The sequence below is a fragment of the Elephantulus edwardii genome, unplaced genomic scaffold (genome assembly GCF_000299155.1).
Source record: "Elephantulus edwardii isolate Elephantulus edwardi_28Jun2011 unplaced genomic scaffold, EleEdw1.0 scaffold00211, whole genome shotgun sequence".
NCBI classification, from domain to species: domain Eukaryota; kingdom Metazoa; phylum Chordata; class Mammalia; order Macroscelidea; family Macroscelididae; genus Elephantulus; species Elephantulus edwardii.
This window is the reverse complement of record NW_006399961.1, coordinates 433,620-450,545: the sequence shown is the minus strand read 5'-3', so window position 1 is coordinate 450,545 and position 16,926 is coordinate 433,620. Positions and strand designations below refer to the sequence as shown.

At 49.0% G+C, this 16,926-nt stretch overlaps 2 protein-coding genes across 3 annotated transcripts in view; one reads left to right on the top strand and one right to left on the bottom strand.

Moving 5' to 3' along the window:
- The window catches only part of TIMP3 (TIMP metallopeptidase inhibitor 3), a 63,496-nt gene extending 47,537 nt beyond the window's left edge, over window positions 1-15,959 (top strand). The window contains exons 2-5 of the mRNA XM_006897528.1: window positions 5,164-5,246; window positions 13,547-13,658; window positions 14,302-14,423; window positions 15,451-15,959. Coding sequence (XP_006897590.1) covers window positions 5,164-5,246; window positions 13,547-13,658; window positions 14,302-14,423; window positions 15,451-15,648 — 515 coding nt within the window. The 3' untranslated portion in view covers window positions 15,649-15,959. The remainder of the gene's footprint in view (window positions 1-5,163; window positions 5,247-13,546; window positions 13,659-14,301; window positions 14,424-15,450) is intronic.
- The window catches only part of SYN3 (synapsin III), a 785,331-nt gene that overhangs the window by 519,930 nt on the left and 248,475 nt on the right, over window positions 1-16,926 (bottom strand). The gene's annotated exons all lie outside the window — the stretch shown is intronic.

The window sequence follows — 16,926 nt, the reverse complement described above, 5'->3', positions numbered from 1 at the left end:
TTCTCATCCCAAAGAGAAGTTCCCGTTAGAAGCTGAGGTGGAGAAATAACAGAAGTCATGATATGGTTGTTGTTGTTGTTGTGTACTGTCAAGTCAGAACTGACCCATAGCTGATATCCAGCAGTTTTCAGGGGCAGTTAATTGCAGGGGAGGAAATGGCCTGTCGTTCTTCTGCAGAGTAGCTGGTGCATTTGAACCATGTGCCTTCACGATTGTAGCACAGTGGTGGCAATTCTGATAATAGTAACAGTGCACCTATCTTACATTGTTGTTATGTACTGTTGAGTTGGAACCAACCCATAGTTGACTCTCCAGTGGGTTTTCAGTGGCTATAAATCGCACTAGGAGATTGCTCATCTCCCTCAGAGCACCTGGTGGGTTTGAACTGTGTGTCTTTGGGTTGGCAGCGCAGTTCCTTACTACTAGGCTTCCAGAGCTCACATGTAGATAGGGCTTCAGACGGGCTGGTCACTCATCTCAGTGCTTGTACTTATGCTTCACTGTCCCAGCAACTTTATGAGATATTGCTCTTATCATCCCCATTTTGCATATCAGGACACTGAGGCACAGAGAGGTTTTAGTAACTTTCTTAAGGGCACATACATAGTGTCAGAGCTGAGTTCAGGCCCATGCACGTGGGCTCCAGAGATGCCTGTGGTCTTCCCGGCTCCACCAGGCTTCTCTCCTAGCTGTAAGTACCTCACATGCAAACCCTGTACCAAGCACTGCTCTGAGATTGTTCTTAGGACCATCCTCATGACCGCTGCTATATGTGATCCCACTGGTGCAGTTGCTGGGTCAGACCATCTCATGGAGGCTCTTCCTGTTTTCTGGTTGACCAGGCATGATATCCTTATCCAGGGACTGGTTCATCCTGATAACATGTTCTAGCCAGATGCGATGAAGCCTTGCCATCCTCACTCTCAAGGAATATTCTGGCTGCGTGCCATCAAGACGGATTTGTTCATTCTTCTGGCAATCCAGGATATATGTTCAATAGTCTTGGCCAACAACTTAGTTCTAAGGCCCCAGTTCTTCTTTGGTTTCCCTTAAGCTTTATCACTGGATTGTATATGTTGTTGTTGTTGTTTTTATGTTCCATCGAGTTGCTTGAGACTCATAACAACCCCTACATGCAAGAGCCCTAAACCCTGCTCTATCTTGTGCCAGTCACAGTGTCTCTGACACACCCATCCCGATTACCCCAGTCACTGAATCAATCCACCTCATAGGGGGCCTTCCCCTCCTGTGCTGTCCCTCCACCCTCCCAAGCATGATGTCCCTCTCTAAGGACCAGTCCCTCTTTACAACATGTCCAAAGTATGTTAGATGGATCCTCAGAATCCTTGCCTCCAAGGAGCCGCCTGGTTTAACCCTTTCCAAGATGAATCTGTTTGTTTTCTTGGCAGTCCATGGTACCTTCAATACTTTTCTCCAGCACCACAGCTCAAAGGCATCAATTCTCCCTCTATCCTCCTTAGTCATTGTCCAACTCTCTGATGCATAACAAGTGATAGCAAAGACTATGGCCTGTATCAGACGCACCTTAGTCTCCAGAGAGATACCATTGCTCTTCAGTATTTTGGAGAGGTCCCTAAAAGCAGACTTTTCCATGGCAATACGTCTTTTAATTTCCTGGCTACTGGTTGTATATGAGACAACTTAAAATATTATTGCTTGGATCAGACACCTCTGAGTCCACCAAAGAATAGTTTTGAACACTTTAAAGAGGCTCTTTGCAACACATTTGCCCAATAAATATATAATATGATTTCTCCACGGTACTGCCTTGGGAGCTCTGGTGGCCTAGTGGGTAAGGAGTTGTGCTGCCAATTGAAAGGCAGCGTGTTTGAATCCACCAGTTGCTCTGTGAGAAAAAGGTGAGTAATCTCCTCTGATGAGATTTACAGCCTCTGAAAACCTGCTAGAAGATCAGCTGTGAGTGAGTTCATCTCAGCCACACACAACCCACTGCCAAAGGCATTGATTGTGAATCCAACTTAAATGAAATCCTAGGAAACCAGAGACTTAGGAAGAAGAGGGCATTTGCCCGAAGCCTCATGGTAATGGTGGAACTGAAAGTTAGATCTCATCTCCTGGCCTCAAAAAACCAAAACCTTAGGCTTTTCACCAAACTGTCCCTCATATGAAAATGTTCCAAGCTCAGGGCATTTCAGGGTAAGGAAAGAATTGACTAGCTGTGTGTCCAAGTTTCCAGAAGTATCCAGCTTAACAGGACAGGTTTGCTGATGCCATGTTAAGTCTAAATCAAATCAAGCCACTTTGGGTCCAGAAAAGAGTAGATGTTTAAAGGAACCTCTTTGGCCTCAGCCCCGCCCCACCCCTTAAGGCCAAGACTCACCCCTTAGTTTTTACCTTCTGCACTAATGTGAAAGAAGATCCAGGAAGTGTCAACAGGAACGTCTTGGCAGAATAGCTCCGTTCCACCCAGCAGTTGTTACAACCTGCCTGTGGGAGTTAATAGAGAGGAAGCAGTCCCTGGGGCTCCGGGAGGCTGGCTGGCTGCCCGCCGAGGATACTTGCTGCAAGGTTAGACACTGAGGTGGATGGGGAATCAGGAGGCAGCTCGGCCTGGCATGGGGCCAACCTCTCATTCTTGCAGCAGACTTGGGAGGAGTTATTTGCCCCCTACCAGTTTGAGCTGCCCCCGGCTAATTTTGCCAGTCGGCTCAGAGTGATGCCATCTCTGTCAAGGAAGGTGGGGAGGGATCATTGATTCACCTGTAACCTTCACATCTGACCTGGAGGTCAGGATGGGGACCTGGTTGATAGTGGGGAAAAATAAAATGTTCTTAAGCGATGACCAGTTGCTGCTCCTCCTCCAGTTACAGCTCTAACTCCTGACGGCCTCATGCATGTCAGGCTAAAAACTGTGTCTCTTAGGGTTTTCAAGTGGCTGATGTTTCTGAAGAAGATTCCAAGGCCTTTTTTCCAAAGTGCCTCTGAGTGGATTAGGACATCTAACCTTTTGGTCAGTGACTGATGACACCACCTAGGGACTCCTTTAAGAAATTGGGAGTCAAAGAATTAGGAGACAGACTTGATGATACAAAATTGAGACGGACAGCAGAGTTACTAGTATTGTCTGTACAATAGGGGAGGGGAGTTGATGTGAATAGCTGTTGTCTTTAACAGGCATTTAAGGACCACCCCTCCTTTTGTTGTTGTGAGGTGCCGTTGTGTCAGCTGTGACTCCTGGTGATCCCATGAGCAGCTTGTCCTGTCCTGCACCATCCTCACAGCCTCTGCCATGGTCAAGGCCATTGCTACAGTCACTGTGTCAGTCTATCTCACTGAGCATCTTCCTTTCTTTCATGGACCTTCTACTCCTTGCAGCCAGATATCTTTTATCAGGAGACTCCCTTTCTTGGCTTCAGTGCAGTTTGAGGTAGAAAAGAAAGACAGGTGCTTAGAGATTCAGCGATCCTGTTGCAGAGCAAGACCGCCATAGATGCAAAGTCCCTCCCATTCCAGTCCCCGTCTCATTTATACCATGACGTAAGCATGCCAGCCCCTCCTTGATGGGATGTATCAGCCCCCAAACTCCCTCTCCTGCTAGCTCCTATTATTAGATGACTTTTCCTTTATTTAGCCAGTGAATGCTACTTCTCTCTAGTTTCTGCATTCTCTCTTCAAGGCGCTTTGATTTCTCCACATGCCAGTTCTACAGATATTTGGAGCTAGCTATTGGGTGCTTCTCAGCAGAAAGAGAACACACTGCCTTTATAATCTCAAAGTCAATGCTGTTCTCTCTGTGTTCCCACTGCATGTGGTAAATGCCTCTCTTCAGTTCTTCTCACACTGCATCTACCTAGTTATCTTTGTATTCACTGGCAACTAATATTCACTGAGCATGAGGTGGTTTCATGTCTCTCTCTATACCCTTAAGTGTATGTCACTGCTGCTCAGAACAGACTCATAGCTGACCCTCCAGTGGGTTTTCAGAAGCTATCAACTGCATGGGAGGAGACTGCCCATCTTTCTCCTGCAGAGCATCTGGTGGATTCAAACCACTTGTCTTTGGGTTGGCAACACAACTCCTTCCCCACTAGGCCACCAGAGCTCCTGTACACAGAGATATATAATGTGCATATTAATGATGCTTTTGTAAGGCAGCGGTGAGGAGTGAATAAGGGAAATGACACGCAGTTGGTGTGTAATAGAGAGTCCTGGTAGTTGAGTGGTTAAGCTTTCAACTGCTAAATGAAAGATTGATGGTTCAGACCTGCCCAGCAGCTTCCTGGAACGAAGACCGGGTGTTCTCCGTCCATAAAGATTATAGGCAAGACAGCCTTCCTGCCATGTCACGTGGGCTCCAGATCACCTCGGGGCAGCCAGCAACGGCAGATGAGTAATGCCTGGGAGCTCTTGACATTATAACAATCCTCCCAAGGTCCGTCCATCCCATTTTTGGCAATGCGGATGATGATGGCATTCTTTATTGACTATAAACTACATCCCAGACACTGTTTCAAGCATTTTGCGTCCATTATCTTGCCTAACTCCTTCGAATCAGGGGTTTGGAGCTATTATTACTGGTTTTATAGACGAGGAGCTGGACATTAGGGACAGAGTTATTTGCCTGCAGTCATAACAGCCATAAACCATAGACCTGGGACTTGAACTGTTCATTCCGGCTTCGGAGTCCCCACTCCTGCCCTCTCTCTTCCACCACTAGGACGTTGAGGGAAGGTGGGGTGCATCAGGACTCGGTGACAATTCCAGATGGAGTGAATGCATGCATGCATTTTTAGGTTCCATATGTGCAATGATGGTTAGGCAAGGGTGTTTCTAGAAGCACATTCTAGGAAGCCAAAGAATTGTCAGGCGAATGTGGAGAGAGGGCAGGGAGAGGTCAAGGCTGCAATAAGGTGCAGCCCCAGGGTGTGAGCATAGTATAGGCATCTCCAGGGCAGGCTAATGTGTGCATTCAGGATAATTAACCTGGATGTTGGCTGTGTTCTCTGCCTTCTTGCCTTCTTCCAACGTCTTTCATCAGATCCTTGCTCTTAAATATCCCAGTTGGCTCCCAGGTGAGAAGTCAATTCCAGGTGCCCTGGGGGCTAGCATGCTGGCCTTGACGCCATCCCTGTGTGGTTGAGCCCTCCATGACCTGCCTGTCTCTGCTTTGTCTCTCTGCAGTGATCCGCGCCAAGGTGGTGGGGAAGAAGCTGGTGAAGGATGGGCCCTTCGGCACGCTGGTCTACACCATCAAGCAGATGAAGGTGAGTGACGTCAGCCTGGCACTACGTGGAGGGCTTCTGGGGTTTTGCCAGAAGAGTCCTGGCCGAGGAAGGCTAGGCGTGTTGAGGGATGTGGGGTGTGTGTTTGCTCAGTGTTTGAATCCCAGCCTTTCTGTTCTGCTGAGACTGCAGAAAGGGGTGAAGGTCAAGGGAGGGACAGTGACTGCTTTGTCCCAAAGACAGGAAGGGTGGAGCGGCTCAGAGGTAGTAATTAAGGGGCTGAGCTCTGGAGGCCCGCAGGAGACACCTCACCTTTGTTACCTGGTCCCTCGCAACTCAAGGCGCCTCACTGTGCCTTTAGTCTTTGCGTCTGTCACATGAGGGAGCTGGATGGCCTTGTGTTTAAGGATTCCTCTGCGCACCCAGTGCTAAGTTGTCCTGCAGTCCTCAAGGCACAGGGTTCAAATCTACCAGCTGCAGCACAAGAGAAGGCTAGGCAATCTCCTGTGTGATTTACTGCTCTGAAAACCTGCTGGAGCTACGGGTGTTTTCTGACTCCATTGAGCACTGAGAGTCTGTCTGACTTGGACCACTGCTTACAGGTTTCCTGCCTTGGCCAAGGTTACAACTCACACTTGTGCCCTTCCATCAAATCTTTACAGTGAGCGGGTGCTGGTTTCAGGGGCCTCATTCTGAGAAGGAGAGACGGCACCTCCTTCCCTCATTTATCCAGCTGCTTCCCAGCTGGTCAGAAAGATTTAGTGAGCATGCTGATATCGCTGAGCCCAGTACTGCATACATGAACACATGAAGAACGTTAAGGAAATGCACCTTTAAGAGAACATCAGATTGGAAATGTAGAGCTCCTGCCTCGAGGTCTCAGCTCCACTGCTTTCTAGGACTCAGCCCTTCCCCCCGGGCTCGATTTCTTCATCCTTTATTTACAGTGTGAGGTTAGGCTCTGTATTCCTAAGAGCAAGTATAGCTCTGACATTTCAGAATTCAAAGCACCCAGCCTTTTTTTGGGAAGCTGGTCGTGGATGCTGCAAGGGTCTCATAGAGTCCCTTGTTCACACAGCCTCTGAGTGCAGAGCTGGGGCCTCACTTGGGGATAACTTAGAAACTGGTTGATCCATCACCTTGCTTTGCTAAGCACATCTCTTCATGGAAACCCTGTGCCAGGAGCCATGGGGGTTGAAAGGAAGACATATGTGTGATGAATGAGCAGGGTGGCTATGCTCAGGTCCAAGGCCAAGTCCAGGCCTTTTACCAGTTGTTCATATCTGCATCTTCCCAGTTGAGGCAGGGCTTGGCTCACCTGGAGTAAAAACCAATTGCTGTCAAGTCGACTGTGGAGACCCCTAGTATGATAGAATGTGCATCAGGGTTTTCAGCGGCTGATTTTTTTAATTTTTAATTGGTTTGCCATGCCTTTCTTCTGAGGTACCTCTGGGTGGACTCAAACCTTCAACCTTTAGCTGTGAGTGTGTTAACTGGTTATACCGCCAGGAAACTCTATAAGATTTAATAGATACAAACTTTCCAGTAGAGAGGATGAGGGTGAGACTCAACTGAACAGAAAGCTCCCCACGGAGACAAGTTTTGAGGATCAGGGGGACCTGAGTCAGGGAAATGGCAGCCCACAAATGATACTCAGCTATCGGGTGGCGGGGGTCATCATTCCTGCTCCCAAGGCCTGAGGCTAGAAGTACTAATTCTGTGTAACCTGTTGCTTTGGATTCGATTTTGGAAACATCCACAGCTTCTGGTTATGTAATGTCCACAGTCAGCCCTGGCCGGCTGCCCTTGGCTGCCACAGCCTGGTCATGGGACCAGCTTATGTCTTCAGACAGAGGTGGGGAGAGCAGAGTGGGTGGAGGTGGAGAGCTGATGAGAACAAACACAGCCCCAGACCCCACTTTGCAGCTGTTGGCAGCTGGCAGGAGGATGCCAGAGCAGCTTAGACAAAGGGTTCAGAGGACACGTGCACAAGCCTGCTCTGGACCGGGCCTTCTCGTTAACAGGTATTTTGCAGCATCAGAGAGCTGCGAGGAGAATAACTGAGAGGCAGTGCTTTCTAAACTTGCCTAACGTCCCTCCTGCTTCCAAGAGCTGGAGCCTAGCATGACCAGCTGCACTTCCAGTGGTGACAGTAGCCCATTGCCCCCAAGGTGGTGTCAGATCAGCCACTGGTGGTTATTTAGAGGCCAAATTACTAGCCCATCAGCTTGCAAGCACACACCCACTCTAAGCCTGGCAGGTTTACTCTTTTTGCCATGCTGGTTCTTTCGTTATGCGCTGTCAAGTCAGAACCGGCCCATAGCAGATCCTCCAGGGGGTTTTCACAGGCAGATGATTGCATGGGCGAAGATTGCCCATCCTTCTTCCACAGAGCAGGATTCGAACTATGTGCCTTTGGAATTGCAGTACCACTTCTTACTGGCTAGGCCACCAGAGCACCCTATCCCTCCTCTAGGTTCATTGAATCAAGGCTGCAGGCATGGAATGGCATTTTAGTGACACAGTCCCTGCGAAGCAACAATAAATAGCAGATCCTGTTCCTAAGCAGAGGCACTGGGACTTTGTGTTCTTATCGTAATTTCAAGAATCCCCTACTGTTGTACTTTGATCGCCCATGAGTATCTAATTCCTTTGATTCCCTCTGCTCCTCCTACTACCTTAGCATGCGACGTCTCATAGCGCTGGGCAGTGCCTTTCTGTCCAGAGGAGCTACCAGGATCTGCTAGTCTCTACGGAAACCCAAATTTCCTGGTGACCCCATGTATGCAGAATAGAACTGTACTCCATTAAAAGACATGACCTTTAAGAAGCAGACTGCCAGGCCCTTCTTCTGAGGTCCCCCTAGGGAAGTTTGGAAGAACAACTTTTTGATTAGGAGTTGGGTACTTAAACCATTGTACCACTAAATCCTAGTCAGTGAATCAGAGACAGTACTGGTGTAGAAGTAATCCGTCCAGCCGGCCTCCTATCTCTTCCGTCCTCCTCTCTCTCCCAACTCCTTCTTTGTGCTTAGCTTGTGCTACTTATTATAATTAACCTGATTCCATACAAGTGCTTAGTGAGACTGGCTCAGGACAGGGAAGGGTTCAGAGCTGCTGTACATAGGGTTACTATGCATTGTAGGCGAATCAAACAATAACATTCTATGACAGCTTTGGAAACAGGAGTGGCATCCAATTCCTAACAACTTGCCTCGGAAACTCTGAACTTTGATAAATGTCGATAGTTGTCAAGGGGCTTCAGGCCTTTTATTCATAGGGTTGCTATGAGTCGTGCTCAACTCGAAGGCAATCAACAACAACAATAACCATACAAGTAACTTTAGTTATGCATTTGCTATGGGCCAGGCATTCTTTGAAGGCTCTGTATGGGTCAGACCTCACAGCAGCCCTGTGAAATATAGGTCCACTACTATCTTCTGTTACATAGATGAGGCGAAGAGGCAACAGAGTGGGGCAGGTTGTAAATGCAGCTGAGACCACAGAGCTAAAAAACAGTCTCTTCCTACGAGGGCAGAGCAGAGCAGCTGAGCAGAAACTCACTATCTATGTGCATTTGGGGTGCTGCACCCCTTTGTTTGTATCCAGTTCCTCCAGGGAACAAAAGATTAAATAATAATAATAATAATAATAAAGAGCCCAGCTCAGGCAGGCATGTCATTCTCCAGTGTAGCTCTTGACTTCCAACATCCTCTAAAGGGTGTATCAGAAAAATCTTGGTAGGAGGGAAGAGGGAGAGGCGAGCCTGCATGAATCTTGGCACAGAGCCCTGGGCTGCTTTGTTCTAGGGGATTAGAGAGTCTACTAGGAGTCAGACAGGGGTGAGCAGAGGCTCCCTGAAAGCAGGACTAAAGGGTCCCAGAGAATGTGAGAATCAGCAGCCCATCTGTCTCCCTTTTCTGACTTAACCTTCTTTCTACCCGAGCCCCCAGACTGACCGCCCCAGTGAAAGGAAGGTGGGCAGACCCCTGCTCATCTGCTCACTGCTGATCTGTGTTCTCGGGCATTTTGGGTGTGCAGAGACCCACAAAGGGATGTGGGGAGGAGTCGGGGGAGGGGTGCACAGGATGATGGAGTCTTGAGGGTGCTTGCTGCATACCCAAGCTTGGAGATGAGATTGGAGGGGGGGGGGCGCTGTGCTATGAAAGGGAGAGTGTGTGGAACTGGCCGCTGTCATCCGTGGGGCCCTTATCTCCCATCGGGACCTGGCCGCTGTCATCCGTGGGGCCCTTATCTCCCATCGGGACCGTGAGAAAGTGGGCCACTTTGCAGGGAGCTGTTGTTTGTGCCATGGACACACGCTCTCCGCTGGCTGCAGGGAACAGCACGTGGGGGACATTATGTCCCAGCCGGTCCCGGGGACAGTCCCATGGGGAGACCCGCTGGTCAAGCTCTGCATGGATGACAAGTGGGCAGGACAGATCTTCTGGCAACTGCAGTGCTTGGCTCTGGGGACTTCCTTCCCTCAGGGGTTTGTCTGATCACATGACCAGTAGTAGCTGGTGGTGTAGTTCTTAGGGCGCTGAGCTGCTAACATAGTAGCCAAGCCTCTCTGGTGGTTCGAATCCACTAGTGGCTCCGAGGGAGAAAAATGATCAATCTCTCCTCATGTAATTTGCAGCCTGGGAAACACAGTGGAGTCCGCTATGAGCTGGCATAGACTTGACAGCAGTAAGTTTTGAGTGTTTCCTTTGAAGGGACCCTCTTTCCTCCTCTAACCTCCCGTGACTCTTAGTTCCAGGCTCACATCTTGCGTCCCGCAGTAATGAACTTAGTTCTCGGAAGTTCTCCCTCCCTTCACCCCTTCTGCCAGGATAAGATGGTGCCATTTAGATCTTGGTCAAACACCACTTGTCTCCAAACCTCAGCTGCAAATGCGACTACACTGTGGCTTCAGAGGTAGCCTTCATAGAGCAGCATTCAGTGCAGCGAGCATGAAAGAGACATCTGACGTTGATATACTGATGCTTCATTTGTCCGTGTGGGGCACAGACCAGAAGTGGCCTAAGGAATACGTGAACGCTCCTGGACCCAGAAAATTCTTTCCGTATTTGTCTGAACGCGCCAAGGAAGCTATATTGTGGAATTTTGTGGGGGTACCAGGAAGTGGGGAGGGATCCAGAGGCAGGTAGCTACCCCCCTGGATAAAGAGACCACTTCCACTTGTAGTTCAGAATGGCTTGGACTGTGTACACCAAGAGACAAGGTTGGGCAAAAGCACTTACATAGAAGGGGCCAAATCCTTCTCTCTTCTCGCTCTGAATTCTCGCAAAATTGAGTTTAAGCTAACTTTCACTTATATGCTGTTTGTGAAAGGCTAGTCTAATTCATTTCATCCTTAAAACCATCTAATATAGAAGTGCTCTGCCCTATTTAACAGATGAGGAATTTGAGGATTAAGAGAAATTGCCAGCTAAATAATGGAGACAAGATTCGAACCACAGATTCCTGTCTCCAGGCCTGAATTTACCACCAACCTTCCGTCACCAACCTCAAGTCCACTGCCACAGACTTGGTCCCAGATCTTTGAGACCCTCCTTTGGCCTTCCTGGGCTATAAATCTTTATAGGAAGACACTGCCTATCTTTCTTCCAAGGAGCGGCTGGTAGATTCAAACTGCTAACCTTTCGGTTATCAGCCTAAAACATTACATACTATGCCACCAGGGTTCCTTAATTCTCCATTGTATTGGTTTAATTTGCTTATCTGTAACATTCCTTCCAATTAGGAGCGTGGCTGACTTAGTTGGTAAAGAGTTGTGCTATAAACCTGAACGCAAGTGGTTTGAGTCCAAGGGTGAAAAATGTGATTTACAGACTCTGAAAAGCCTCTGGAGGATCTGCTATAAGTTAGTTCCAACTTGACAGCACATTAACACCATCAGCCTGGTTCTCTGATCTCAGATCACTCTAAATTTGTCAAACTGATTGGAGAATTCTACGACTACAGACCTAATGATACTCTTGAGTCAATATTTAGCTTCATAGGGTATGATCATGAAGAAAAGACAACTAAATAAGATCTACTTTCACTATTAAAATAAGCAAAAAGACAAACTACCATGATCAAGTCAACTCCAGCTCTTGGAGTATGTCAGAGGGGAATTTTACTACATACGATTTTCACGGGATGTGATCCTGTAGAAGCCTATTGCCAGGCATTTTTCTCATTGCCTCTGGTTATTAACTAGTCTTCTGATTAATAGCAGAGCTCAAACCAATTATGTCCCTCAGGAGCCCCAACCTTTACCATACCCCAGCCTTATTCCTACTTTTAGAATTGATCCTAAAATGTAGCATAACATTTTGATTCTGTCAGAGATGCCAAAAGCAACTTTAAGAGAGAGTTTCCTTCAAACTCAGAAGCAATAGCAACAGCAAGACCACATTTATGTCAAGCTTTCTTTTCTTTTCTTTTTCCCTTTTTTGTTGTGTACCATCGACTCGGATCCAAGTAGCACAGGAGGAGATTGCCCCTCCTTCTCCAGCAGAGCATCTGGTGGATTCAAACCACACACCTTCAGGATTGCAGTGTAGCTTCTTGCCACTAGGCTGCCAGAGTTCCCAATGTCAAGCTTTCTTGACTGACCAAGTTTCCCCACTCTACACAGAGTTGGGTTCTCATCTATTAAGCAGAGAGGAGATAAGATACAGGGCAAAGCAGGATGTCCTTGGAAAGATCTGCTCCAGGAGAGCAGGCCCAAGAGAAGCAGGGCATGAACTTAGTTCAGACATCTGCCAAAAACTCGAGGGAAAACCCACACCTGACTGAGAAGCTGCTCCATGTGGCAGTGAGCGAGAGAGCATAGGATGGTACTGGAACACATGCACACTGCAGTCCTCCGGAACTTGGCATTTTTTCGCACCCCAGAGGCGTCATCCCTCATCATGGAGGGCGTGACTGGACACCCCACTCCTCTAGGACATAACTGAAAGCTGAGGGTAGAGAAAGCTCCCCGGGCATGGCTGCCTTTCTTCAGTTTGCTAGCATGCCTCAGGGAGACCAGGTAAACCGGAATTGTGTACCTGCATGTGAGTCCATTAGAAGAGCCTTCTCCTTACACGACTCGGAGGCTCCCAAACTCTGCAGGGCCGAGAGAGACTGCTGTGTGACAGGAATGGCCCTTGGGGACAGCCATATACCCTCACCAGCTAAGTTGCCATTTCAGAGATAAAGAGGAAGGAGGGAAAATTGGCCCAAACAGGAGGTATTTAGATGAGACTCCAGTGAGGTGATGTCTGGCTTTTTATGAACTGCCATATGTAAATTAATAAACTGTGCCAAGAACTAAAGTGGAGACATCACCCTATTATAAGCCCTTAGGGCCAGTCCAGAGACCACCAGCACTCCGGGGCCTTTGAAGGCTGGGAACTGGAGGGGTGGCAGGACCAGGCAGCACCTGCAGGCTCACATGGAGTTGTCTGGACAGATCCACGCCTGTGAAACCCTCCCGCCCTTGACCTGGAGCCACAGAATGACCACCCAGCAGCAATTGCCTCAGACCAATTAGATTATGGAATTGCTGATTCTGCAGGCAAAACAGACCCCCAAGCCTCCATTTCAGCTTCTTATTCATTCTTAAATGTTTTGTTAAAAATCTGTGCGTTTTTTTGTGCTTTGTTTGGAGCTGCCGATGGACTAGTCTGTAGGGCACTGTGTTGTTAAACCAGCAGCTGTGCCTCTCTGGTGGTTCGAATCCACCAGTGGCTGCTTAGGGGAAAGACAGACAGTCTCCTGCTGTGTGATCTAGAGTCTGCAGAACCCACTGGAGGGTCAGCGATGAGACCTTTCTGACTTGACGGCAGTGGGATGGAGGGAGAGATGTCAGTAAAGGGGCTTGGGGCTTTCATCAGATGCTCCATGGATAGAGCTGATCCCAGAGAATCTCTGCTGAACCCCTTATCTGTGAAATGAGCACAATGACGCTTAGGTCTCGGGGTTCTTGGGAGGATGCCAGGAGGGGAGTGTAAGTGAGAATGCTTTTGAAGCATGTTACAGAGAGGACATAAGCTGGCATCGCTCATGGCCAGCAGGACCCTTCACAGCAGCTCCTGTGAGATTCTGAAAAGGTCGTTGGGACTTCAGGAAGGTGTGTGCCCAGGAGGATATTTGGGGGGAGTTGGGGAGGGGAGAGATGTGTTGGATAAAGAGGCTTCTCTGGAACTTGTGGCTTTGAAAAAAAAAGAGGACATGTGGTCTAATCAGGTGATAAGGACCTTAACTCAGGGGCTGATTAGGAGAACCATCTTCCCTGAGACCGATGACCACACGTTCCCTGGACCCGGAGCCTTTTCTCACACCGTTCTTTCTTTCCACCCACAGATGTACCGAGGCTTCACCAAAATGCCCCACGTGCAGTACATCTACACGGAGGCTTCCGAGAGTCTCTGTGGCCTTAAACTAGAAGTCAACAAGTACCAGTACCTGCTGACAGGTAACAGCCAACTGGAGCACTTAAGCCATGTCTGGCCAAGACCAAGGACCCCTTCACCTGGGGCGGGTGGAGAAGGAGGAGAAGGCCCCTGGCAACCCGAGGACAAGGGGCCATGTGTCATCAGGATGTGAGGAGCATCGAGAACCATGTCTGGCCCAAAGGCGAGAGCTTGAGGCTCCACCACTTAGGCTGGCCTCGGACTTTCCTTCCATCACTGACGAGTGGGAGCAAGCTCCTCGTTTGGGAGCTCTTCCGCTTTACGACACGCAAAGAAGGATTGTAAATGCCTGTTCCTCTTCCATTTCCAGCCAGCCTATTAAGTTTGCCCTTCAGAGTTTTCCATCCTTAGCCCAGCAGCAAAGAGAAAAATCAAACTTAAATCCAAAGTTCCCTAAGCCCTCCAATAAGAGTCGATGAGAGAAGTGAAGCTTGAACTCTAGATTCAGAGCCAGAATTGGATGGCTTTGGGGCCTTCAGAATATTGAATCCCTCTGACCGTTGTTTTCCTCATCTGGAGAATGGGGATGCAGTCTGCCTTATGAGGGTTTGAGAAGGATAAAGCAGGATCATTAGTAGGTGTGAATTCTTTTCCTTCTGGCTGGACTCTGGACAAAATAACCCTTCATGATCTTTGCTTTTCTAGGCCGTGTCTATGATGGCAAGATGTACACAGGGCTGTGCAACTTTGTGGAGAGATGGGACCAGCTCACCCTGTCCCAGCGTAAAGGGCTCAACTACCGGTACCACCTGGGCTGTAACTGCAAGGTGAGCCCTGGGGAAGGGAGGAGGGGGTGAGGAGGAGCTGGATGCAGCCCTGGACCACATCAGCTCCTGCTGCACGGGATGTGGGGTCTTTATGTGGGGCATGAACATGGTCGTCAGAGGGTCAGGGATGTGGTGTCCACACAACCCGGGGAGGGATGACTTCCTGCTGCCTCCTGCCCCCTCCATGTTGTCCATTCAGCAGCTGCCAGGCTTCTCCCGCATCACTGGCCCCTTGCAAGGGTACAAAGAATTGGCAGGTACAGGATCCTTGCCACCATGTGCCCTGCTAGGATGGCACACATGGGGACATAGAGGCAGCTGACTTGTAGTGCCTGCCCTGATGTGCAAGCCAGCACAGGACCATGAATGGCAGAGAATAGAGGAGGTCATGCTCCAGCGAGGCCTAACCCCTTGACCAAGCACAGCCTCTTCCCTGGTGTGAGAGTCGGGCCTCTCTCCCACTTAATTCTCACAGCAGTTCTATGTGGTCACATCACTGTTACTTGACATGTGAGGAGGCTCAGAGAGGTTATGTAACTTCCCTGAGGTCACACAGCTTTAAAAGTGTGGCTCCTAAAGCAGAGAAGCTTTCATATTTCATATTTCATGCTTCCAAATTGCCAGTCCCTCAATTTCCTGAAACTGAGAATTCCCATCTTTACCTGTTAATACTTGAGTGTGGTTTAGAGGGAATCTTCTCAAATGTCTAACTTTACTACTTTACTGGCTGTGTGACCTAGGGCAAGTTACCTAACCTCTTTGAGTTCCTGTGTCCTCATCCGTGAAAGGGGGCCCAGACTGCTAGGGGAACTAACAGAGATGACAGAGGGTCAGCTGTGCATCGGTTCTGACTCAACGGTTAACAGCAATGATATCATCACTAAGGGGTTTCTGTAGCTCGGATTCCCCTTGAAGTTAGCGCATGTTCTTAATCCAGACTACAGAACGCATCAGCCACCCCACACCCCACCCCTGGGTCCCCTTCCCCTGGCAGAGCCGCCAACCTTTGCCTCTTGTCTCGTTGCAGATCAAGTCCTGCTACTACCTGCCTTGCTTTGTGACCTCCAAGAACGAGTGTCTCTGGACCGACATGCTCTCCAACTTCGGTTACCCTGGCTACCAGTCCAAACACTACGCCTGCATCCGGCAGAAGGGTGGCTACTGCAACTGGTACCGAGGCTGGGCCCCCCCGGACAAAAGCATCATCAATGCCACAGACCCCTGAGCAGCAGACCCTGCCCCACCTCACCTCCCTCCCTTCCCGCTGAGCCTCCCTCGGACACTAACTCTTCCCAAATGATGATGACAATGAAATTAGTGCCTGTTTTCTTGCAAATTTAGCACTTGGAACACTTAAAGATAAATCTATTGGATGGGGTTGGTTTCGGAGTTGTTCTCCCGGGCCCGCTCTGCCCCTTTCTTTTTGGTTTGGACATCGCCACCCATTTCTCGTGGGAGTGCTTGGCACCAGGGCAAAAAGAAAAGAGGGATGCCTCTTCCTTGTGAAAATATAATCTATATTTTTTTAGGAAAACAGAAATTGAAAAATTATCCCATTGGGGCATTGTAATAGTCGCCCCTCTTTCTTCTTGCCCCCCTTCCCTTGCCCACACCTGCCTCCCTTTTCCTCCACTCCTCTGCCCCAGTACATAAAGGACACAGAAAAGGAAGTTGCTGAAAGACCAGCTGTTTCCGAATCAGTCAAAGGCAGCAAGCGAATAGACTGAAGGTCCAGAGAGGATGTTAGATATTAGACATCGAGGAGATGCTACTGCATATCCCACCCAGCTTGGAGAGAGGGAGGGGAGAGAAGAGTTTGCTAGAGAGGGTCCATTATGATGCAGGACACACAGAGTTCCCCCAGCTCAGAGATGCTTGGCTTGACCAGAGGGTGGGCCCAGGGGGAGCCATGTTTCTGAGCCTGGCCTAAAGCAGCCAGACCAGAAGGTCAAGAGGCCATTTGCCTGCCTTGTAAAAAAGCTCTTGAGGTGCCCAGGAGGTGCATTACAGTTAAGCGTGCAATTGCTAATCCAAAAGGTTGGCAGTTCGAACCCACCCAGAGGCGCCTCAGGAGAAAGCCCTAGTGAGCTGTCAGACCCCTGAAAACCCCTTAGGAGCGCAGCTTCCCTCTGCTCACCTGGGGTCCTCATGAGTCAGAAGCCACTCAGCGGTGACTGGATTTTGTACAAAAGTTCAGGTGTGAAACGGATGTCTTTCTTCTCCCTGCCTCTCCTGGGATTGGATCCTGGGGAACTCATTGGTCAGTGTGGCAGAGAGCGCGCCTTTATGTAAACTGGAGGCAGGTGCACGGCAGACGCCATCCACAGACGTCGCCACGTAGATTTGGGTAGTGAATACTATCTCCGCAGTACCATTTAGCTCACCTAGGGGGATTGTGTTTGTATACACATTGGCATATACCCACACAGGGGACATAAGCTAAGTTTTTACAGGACACAGAATTCTGTTCAATGCTGTTAAATACGCCATTTGCTTCTTCTCC